Genomic DNA, 9,841 nt, shown 5'->3' with positions numbered 1-9,841 from the left:
GAATGGCTGCTTCATTTTGACGTATTCAGGAACTCCTATGATAACTATTGAACGTAGTCACTTCCATTATCACTTTCACCTTGTCGAACCGTAAACTAGGCTCAAAAAATTACGTTATGCGTAAATCGATTAGTTTTACCGTAGTAAAAACTATCAGTGCAATTTTTTAGGTTATATTCCTTCATATCACAGTAAGCTGTACATAAGGCTAAAATCACGAGAGTAGTTATGTTGATCGACGTAGTTGAGCCATAGGGTGGAATGGGAGCTGTTGAGAAAGTATAAAAGAGCTCGAGCAACGCGGCAGGTCGGCTTCTCAGAAGCGGGCATTGATTTAGGATTATTCGTATTGTTGTTCTATTGATTGATAATACGAATTATCCCATAATGGCCCTGAGTCAAACTAGCGTGGTGAGTAATAAAGAAAAACCACGAAAATAATATGCTAATGAAAAATACAGGAAACAAAGCATCGTGCTTAACGAGCCGTATGTATGTATTTACGTCTTGCTTTCGGTAATATTAACTTGCTGAAGGCCTTGGACGATCTGTCAATAGTGTAATCTTCGCTATCTTAATGCCTTTGTGACTGTTGTACTCTGTTTTGAAGTAACATTTTACTCGTTACTTGAAAAATGAAGTCGCTCGAAACATCGTTAAATAAAAATATTTATAATAAACGTTTATCGTTATTTTCACCTTCAAAACATGAGGATATCTTTATCGCCCTCGACACGTATGCGTAACGTGTTACACGACATGTTCAACGAAATGTTCATTGATTACACAATTACAAGAGAAAATAATATTGTTGTCATACTTAACGTAAGTAACAAAATATTAAATACCCGTCGATATTATTTTGATGATAATGTTATTTCTTTTTTAATTGAATAGAATTTTTTAAGAGGCAACAAAGTATTGCAATTCCAACTCGTATGCTATTTTCGCCTCACATATAAAACCTTTCTAGCTAGCTAGAGAAGTGTTTTTCTAAAAACATAATTCAGCAATGCTTATACTTCAGAAAGAAGCAAGAAAAACACATTTTACAACTGTGACATTTTACCTAGAAGTTAAAAAGAAATATGCAGATTCATCCACTTTTTTGTCAACGGCCATCTAATACGACATAAGGTGGACGTTACTTCAGTAATATTTTTACACAGCACAAAAGTGAGTAAAATGGTATTTTGGTTTCAGTTGAAGTTATACAACACAGTCATCGAAGATGTCATAGCTGGCGTGCGTGAATCATTTTTAGATGAGGGTGTAGATGAGCAAGTATTACAGGAGTTGAAACAAATATGGGAGACAAAATTAATGTCCAGTAAAACGTTCGAGGTGAACCCAGATCCACCAGAGCCCCAGCCTCCTCAGCTTACCACCCACAAGACAGCGGCAACAAATAAAGGTAACAATTTTGTAATATTTGATGGCTGTAGTCATATGTTATTGCTCACTTTCTGAAGTATTCCAAAACAGGATACAGCTTTATATGTGAAAAAATTTTACCGCACTTTGCATGCTATTCAAGCTGTATTCTACTCCGTACAAGAGATTTTGAATTTTATTGCAAGTTGTGTTTTTTTAAGACTCCATGCGCTCAAATTTTTTCAATTATCACAATAACATGTACATACTCGCAGAATCAAAATACACTTTGAACCTCTAAAGTGAATAGTTTTATACAGAAAAAAAGAATCCACATCTGGCGAAATCCGCACGTATATTACATATGATAGTAATGTCTAGACGTGACTGATCAATATTTTCTTGATGTTTGCTATTTAATTATTCTATATGTACAAAATTTAGTACGTATTTTTCAGATTGTATTGAAATCAGTAAACATTGATATTTAATGTTGGCTCTCATTTTTACAGCTGGAATTGCTGGGAATCATTTTGTGCAACAACCGTCAACTGCAGCTGCAGTGCAGCAACAGCAGCAGCAGCAACAACAACAACAACAACAACAACAACAACAACAACAGCAACAACAACAACAACAACAACAACAACAACAACAACAGCAACAACAACAGCAGCAGCAACAACAACAGCAACAACAGCAGCAACATGCACAGCAAGCGGGCCATCCTGTGCAACAACAATCAAGTGGTATTGCGCAGCAGGTAGTTACTGCTCCTGCTGCAGTTTTAGACAGACAAGTCCCAATTCAAATCACTCTTCCTGCACAAGCTGGTCAGCCCGATGCTCAGCCCCGAGTTCTCACAATACAAGTTCCAGCCTCAGCGATTCAAGGTAAAATAACATATCCTACTACAGTTTTAACCCATAAGTTACCGGATTACGAAATAGCTTGCTGAAAAATATTTTTACTGTCCAAAGCACATTTAAATGATTTCCTAGAATGCAAAGTCTACTTAAAAAATAAAATTAAAATTTCGAAAATGTTGCCCTATTTTGACAGTGTTCGTATGGATGAAATTGACGTCTTAATGGTACAAGTAGCTACATTTATGCACTTTAACTCTTCATTATGGACGTCAGGTTTCTTAGCGCTAGTGAGCACGTGGGGTCTTCGAGGACCCATTTTTTTGGAGCTATATTTTCGCAAAATTCTGCTAATCATTGAAACATAGATTCAAGTATTATTGATCTTGTTATTGCAATTGTAATGCGAATAAAAATTGCCAAAACATTTGGATCTCTGTTTTTGTGCAAGATAAAAGGCTTTGGTAGTCACAGACATTTTTGTTACAGGTAACCAATTACATACTATTTTAACTGGTCCTGTAATTACTGCTGCAATGGGACTCCCTGCGAACCTGGCATCAACATTGTTGCAACAGCATGTAAATGCTACGCTTCAAGGACAACCTACGCTTGCGCCTATTCAACTAGCCCAACCAACTGTTGTAACACAGAATACAAACAGTGTAACGACACAGCGAACTGCCCAAAGTCAGGTACGAGTATATGTTTACGGAATGGTTAAATTTCTTTTAATTTGTTTTGAGTTGTTCTAGAATAAATATTGTATACGTTGAATATTTCGTCTCTTTCACAATTAATGCCTTTTCCGTCAGTAGGCTCAAAAGTTAAATATATTCCGATTCTTGATTCGTCATCACTTTACTTCGTCAGTACTTCAAAGGTTATGCAATAGATAATTGACTTTACATAAAACTTGTTTTTCACAAATTTTAGGAATCAATGACAATGACAGCACACTTGAAGTTGGTCTTTCCCGCGTAATCATAGCTACTAAATACAGGGTGACGTAGCACTATCACCCCATAAGCTCGCTATGTATTCCTCGTGAAAATCTACGACTGAAACGTTTGTTATTTCTCACTGACAGATTGTCGTTTGCGATTTACAGTTGTTTGAAAATGGCCAAACCGGTATCATCTGATGGTTTAGATCAGGGCTGGTGGATAGCCATGTGCTCCACAGCTGTCCTGAGCGATCAAATACTACCGGACTGACTAATTTCAAACGTAATTCGCGAACAACAAGTTTCCTATTAGAAATAAAAACGTTTCAGTCGCAGATTTTCACATTGATAGCTTGTGGAGTGATAGTCGTAGGTCACCCTGTATATTTCTTACATTCCTATTCCATTGATGACAGGGTAACATAGCTCAATTGGATGGGCCTGTGGTTGATACGTCTGATGAAGACGATGATGAGGAAGAAGAAGATAATGATGATGATGATGAAGATCTTGATGATAGAGAAGAAGAAGAAAATGATGACGCTGCTGCACGTGAGGAGGTAATATTTTTTCAGATTTAACGTCGTGTAATTATCTTCCTATTTGGATAATGCATATGATATTTCTAGAATGTTTCATATACGTTCTGCTTTACGTTTAAGTGTTTTGTACTAGAGATTATATCTTTATTTAGTATTCGGAATTATTGACGTTCATGTGTGCGCATTATTTCAGGAACCACTGAATTCTGAAGATGATGTTACTGATGATGATCCAACAGATTTGTTTGATACGGATAATGTAGTTGTCTGTCAGTACGATAAGGTTGGTACTTTGGTTGTTATACTTGACCATTTCGTTTGTGCCTACTATTTGGACAGTAATAATTAATATATTTGGAATTTTACTGCATTTTAGATCACAAGGAGCAGAAATAAGTGGAAATTCTATTTAAAAGACGGCATAATGAATCTAAGTGGGAAAGACTATGTTTTCCAAAAAGCTAATGGGGATGCAGAATGGTAAGGGGCCCACTACTACTTTTCTTTTAACAAGTAAAAACCTATTCTTCTTTCCTCTCTTATATCTTTTGTGCAGTCCTGTGAATCACATTGTTATGAATTAATCATTCACAGTTACTTCAAAATCATAATAGTATTAATAAGCATTATAAACCAATTACCATTACTCATTTAAAATGATACATGTAATATCAGGTAATATAAAATTTGTTATTAAGCAATTGGATGTTTTACGGTCTTGTGGACAAAATTCAAACTCTTGTATTTTTTGATTATAAAAATAATATATATATATATATACCTATATCTAAATCCGTACTGTTAGGTATTATCTAAATTCTTCCTTTAATTTTTGTAAATAAAATCTTTCGCAAATATCACTGCACTGGTTTTGACAGAATATAATATAAGGGAATTCAGTTAACTTACTCAGGGATGTTTTGTTGTGGTATATATAAGTAGACTTGGAAACGGTAATAAAGTATACTCTAATTTTATAAATCGCATGGAACTGCATTGCAAGATAGAAGTGATAGTTGTAACATGATTTTTATTCATCTGATACCGATTAATTCCGTTTTGAATTTATAATTCTTGACCCTTACTCACTTACAAGAGGAACTGCCAAATTTCAATAATATTGCGACTGGAATAGACTTGTTTTTACTTTTGTACGCATTTGTAAATCTTATCATAAGATAGATTTTATGTAATTCCAAAATTGCGATTTATAAATAATTTTCTGAATTTATTCTCTGCGTAAATCTAATATAACATAAAATGAAGAATTATTATGCCTATTTCACTTGGAACACGGATACTAAATAATACATGCTTAAATGGTCTACTAAACGATGGGCCAGTTTAACCTTTTAAGGACGGGACTGGTCGAAATTTCGACCACTGGGTTGGTCGGATACTCCACGTGAGAAATTCATTGATATTATACACAAATTTCGTGTAAAATAAAAGGTCGATTTCAACGTAAAAATTCCCGTCCTGAAAAGGTTAATATGCTTTGGGAATAATAATTTTGAAAGTGAATCACCAGTGTAGTTGTAAATTTTAAGACAAAATACAGGTTAGTAATTAGGAGATTAAGTTTTAATTTTTGATTATACTGTATACTTTCACAAAGACTGTGCTCTAATCTAAATATCTGGTTGATTTACAAATGAAATTGCAAAATGGTTAAGGAGTTTGAGTGTACGCTCACTTACAAATTTTGTTGATTCTCGTGAATATTATTAAATCATGGATTATTTGAAGTAAAGTGCCTATGGGTAACGTGGCGTGTGGGAGTTGAATTTAAATGTGAAACAGACTATTAAGCAAATGATATGCTCATAATTTTTGTTATAATTACCTGGGATGTAAATATATTGTCAAACGTTGTGTAAAAGTGATTATCGAAACGAAGTATAATAGTAAATTATTCCCGAGTTCATAAATTAGTTCATATTTCATTAGATTCATAAAATGGGTCAGACTTATGTATAAATTAAATTAAAGAAACTGATGCTGGGACTTAAGTAGTCGAGTGCACAAGATTCTATACTTGAATTTATTCAACTATGTAATTCTTATATAATTCTTAAACTGTATTGTAATAAAAACGTTTTTGCAATTCATTTCGAATAAAGAATCGAGCATAATCCAAAACTAGTTGAAAAAATATTTTAAAGTTACATGTGAAATAGGTATAGAATGAAGATTTAATAGGTATATTTGAAAACCATCAATGGTTGAGTATTTTACTTCATCTGAAGAAGCAAACAACTCAGAATGAAAATTCTGTGAGTTCATGAAACGAATGATTTATATACTGTAGATTTTCAAATGCTCAATTCATTAGTAAAAAAAAGAATCCATAATTGAATGCAAATTATCACTGCTTAACAACTGTGGTTTCAATACTTTTCATTGATACATATGTATATAAATCAGTTGAATAGTGTTGTGTGTACGTATAGTGTATTTGAAAATTCTTAGAAGAATAAAAGTGTCTTATGCTGCATACATGTATACCTACATTTGTAAAAGTATTTTAAATAAAGAGGGTCTATTACTGTAGATTATATTTGTCAATCGTAAAATTTTATACCCATGAATCGATTTTATTTGAATCAAATCATTTTCTAAACTAAATATTTTCATTTTTGCTACCACAAACGTATCAGTTACCCACGAAAAATCTATTCGAACTCAACGTCAAACTGAAGTTTGAAAATAGAAGTCTATAATATTGTTTTGCAAATGATGAACCTATACTGGCAGATATCACGGTACCATATCAGATTACCAGCAACTATTTCTAAAGTAATCATTTAGAATAGAATAAAATCGTTTACTCACAGTGAACATTTATCATAGAAGTATTACTACATTAGTTGTATATGCTTAACTAATCTGTTTGGCTCCGATTTATAGCTACAAATTATGAAATAACACTCATGCTGTTTCCCCGACTCCTCCTTGAAATCTTCATTTTGTCAGGTATGCACTGAGATGCATCATTTAGCAACAGCATTTGCTCCTGAGATGATGTCTATAAGTTCATTAGTGATTGCAGTTTGACGTGTACGATTGAACTCACGTTTCAACGCTTCTGATATTTTTGTGGCATTTTTTGTAGCATTTTCCATGGCCACGATTCGAGCTGCGAGCTCACTGCAGGCTCCTTCTTTCATCATCCAGTATATAAGTACTACGTAAGAGAACTCCAAGTAGCTTTCTAAAATTTCTTGCTCTATTTCATCGTATATTGCAAAGTTTCTTCCTGCATATACTGCAGTTTTGTTATATAAATCCGTAACGTCTACCTTATATGACATGCGGGATAGACATTGGTTGTAATGCACTTTAGTCACTGTATAATTACTTTTGGTGTTGCATTCATTTATTTTCATGGCAATAACTGATGCATCCAAAAAATTGATATTTTTTTTTCCAACATCTTTTGCTGTCCAAATAAGCTTTTCCGGTAATGTTTTCGAAAAAATAGACACAGAATACTGACCGACACATACCAGTCTACTTTTTGACGCTAAGCTTAGATTGTTGACAAGACTTGAATTAATTACTCTTGCTATCCCAGAGTGAATAGCTCCGCATAATCCGTTGTCAGATGTTAAGGCAACAATCAACTGAGAGCCGATTTCTACAGGAAGATTCACTCCAATTTCTTCATAAAAAATTTTTTGTCCTTTCCCCAAGGATCTGGCATTTTCAAGTTCTTGTTCAGCTCGAACAAACTTTGAGGTAGAGACAATTTTCATTGACTGTGTTATCTTCTTAGTATTTGACACTGATTTAATACGATTTTTTATTACTTTCAATGTTGTCATATCTCGATTTATAAGATTAATTTACACTTAGTTGGCTTCAACGTATTATATTACATTGAGATATTTTGTAAATTTATGCTTCTTTGGCGAACAGGTAAAACTAATAGTAATTATGACTGCTAAAAGAGGTTCAATCATAAATCTGACGTTTATATTCAACTTATACTTAATCTTCGATTGTCAGGCTTTTCTGCTATTACACTATAATGTGTGATCAAAATATCTGATTCTCAGGTATTCTTTTGTGAAAAAAATAATTGGCATCTTCATTCCAAATGAAACGATAAGAATAATAGACATGGATTGTACATAACTCCTAAGACTCGATGTGCATTAAAGAGACGAACTTTATAAGGACAGAGAGGAATTGAATAACATTCTACAGATTATTATTTACAGTGAGTGTTGATATTTATTACGGGACAGGCCTCCTCTATGGAGGCAATGTTACATGATACTGTATACAAGTTGGATATTCTTTCACGGGGCTTGTAAAGCTACCAAGAATTTCCATATTGCGTCTTTCTTTCAAGAGCCACTGTTTCGAAGAATATTAAATCTATCTGATTTCTAAACGTCCCCTATAGCGGTATGCTTAATCAAGCGCAGCAGCTCCAGAAATAATTTCAATAAGTTCTCTGGTGATGACAGCTTGGCGAGTACGATTGAAGGTCAGAGTGAGTTTCTCAATCATTTCACCGGCATTCTTACTTGCGTTATCCATAGCAGTCATCCTGGACGACTGCTCGCTGCAAGCACCTTCTTTCATACTGTAGAAGAGCAGAGAAGCTAGAGAAAACTCGAGATAGCTTTGAATGACGGAATCATCTAGTGAATCATAGATGGACAATTTCGGAGCAGTGGCAACTGAATCTTTGTCGTACAAAGGCAAATCTGCAACTCCATAGGAAACGACAGATTTGAATTTATTGTAGACAATGCGTCCAGATGCAAAGGAGTATCCACTGTTTAAAATCTCTGCAGCCAATTTGGAAGCATCAGTAAAAGTTGGTGGCAGGCGACCAACTTCGGAGGCAACAAACAATATATTATTGGCAAAAATTCGGGCTAAGACAGCTCGTGATTTTTCACCTACGCATATGATTTTTGTGTTCTCTTTATCTGCAGGATTTGCAAGGAGCTGATCTCTAATGTTGCGGGCAACTCCTGTGTGGCAAGCTCCGCAGAGACCTCGGTCTGAGGTAATTGCAATTACGAGTTTGCTCGGTACTCCTTCCGGTGCTGCAATTTCAGCTTTTTCATAAAAAGCTTTGGTGCCTTCTCCAAGGGGGCGGGCCTGTTTCAAATCCCTCTCCGCACGGTTGTACTTAGCAGCGGACACCATCTTCATCGATTGAGTAATCTTCTGGATGTTTTTAACTGACTTCAGACGCAGTGAGATGGATTTTAAAGTCGCCATACCCCGCTGTTGGAGCTGCTGCGAGTGCGCAGGCACTAAAGTTAACGTCTGACGAAGCATCTTTACTTTCGGCCTGCCCCTGAAATTAATTATAATCGTAAAAAGACTTGCTTACAAGGTGAATTATGTCAGACGAGCAGAAATTTATGCCTGTGTGCGTGCATAAGTGTGTAGACATTTATGTAATCGATTCACGCAGATAAGTCATGTGCCGATTTAATGTATGCAAATAATAACGCATGATTGTACAGCGGTCAACGACAATAAAGTCCTTGGATAATGATTAAACCACGATACAATTACAATTTACGGCTTCTTTTGTTAAAAACAACCGTTCCAGACACTTACCCAGAAACTTGGCAGAAAGTTAGGTAGGAAAAGCAGGGACAACCTAATCCACAGATACTCTACCGCAAAGAGGATATGAGTAACAACCGGGACTAATGGTCAATGGCCAACTAATGGATAGACAGACGAAATTGCTAACAAGGTAGACGTGAATACGAAGGCCTATCCTGTTTGTTATGTTAATTTGTCATCCCTGCTATAAAATATTTCCCAGCCCCGTCCAGTGAATTAAATATTGTAAAGCTTGAAAGGATTAAACCATTGAACAGCTGTAAAACCATTTAAAATTTTTTATACCACGTAGGCCGCTTTTCAAAGATCGTCTCCCGGCCGTTGACTCAGCTCGAGCGGCATAATGTTTAATTCCACCGCCAGATGGATGCACCACTGTCAAGTCATAAATCTATTTAGGAAAAAGAACGGTAATGTTCTTCGACTTTGGCGTATGATGTATGATAAAACATGCATGCATATAAGTTCAGGCATTTAATATTACCCTATAAATGTGAATATCACTT

General features: G+C 35.1%; 2 protein-coding genes across 3 annotated transcripts; one reads left to right on the top strand and one right to left on the bottom strand.

The window, feature by feature from the left end:
* The first annotated feature begins 227 nt into the window (after positions 1-227).
* Positions 228-6,385, top strand: TfIIA-L (transcription factor IIA L). 2 transcript variants are annotated; one of them, XM_046620340.2, is made up of 7 exons: positions 228-411; positions 1,204-1,414; positions 1,887-2,267; positions 2,730-2,935; positions 3,603-3,746; positions 3,922-4,011; positions 4,105-6,385. In XM_046620340.2, exons 1-7 carry the CDS (start codon positions 388-390, stop codon positions 4,210-4,212), a joined length of 1,164 nt encoding a protein of 387 aa, XP_046476296.1. In that variant the 5' UTR covers positions 228-387; the 3' UTR covers positions 4,213-6,385. The 2 variants fall into 2 exon arrangements, with proteins under 2 accessions (XP_046476296.1, XP_046476295.1); XM_046620339.2 differs by lacking the exon at positions 228-411 and adding an exon at positions 418-825.
* A 1,556-nt stretch (positions 6,386-7,941) lies between these two features.
* Positions 7,942-9,446, bottom strand: ATPsyngamma (ATP synthase, gamma subunit). The gene is made up of 2 exons (XM_046620342.2): positions 9,324-9,446; positions 7,942-9,054 (listed from the first exon to the last, which is right to left on the bottom strand). Exon 2 carries the CDS (start codon positions 9,033-9,035, stop codon positions 8,151-8,153), a length of 885 nt encoding a protein of 294 aa, XP_046476298.1. The 5' UTR covers positions 9,036-9,054; positions 9,324-9,446; the 3' UTR covers positions 7,942-8,150.
* Between the last annotated feature and the right edge of the window lie 395 nt (positions 9,447-9,841).

This window comes from Neodiprion pinetum, chromosome 4 (genome assembly GCF_021155775.2).
Source record: "Neodiprion pinetum isolate iyNeoPine1 chromosome 4, iyNeoPine1.2, whole genome shotgun sequence".
NCBI lineage: Eukaryota > Metazoa > Arthropoda > Insecta > Hymenoptera > Diprionidae > Neodiprion > Neodiprion pinetum.
This window is presented reverse-complemented; position numbering and strand designations above follow the sequence as displayed.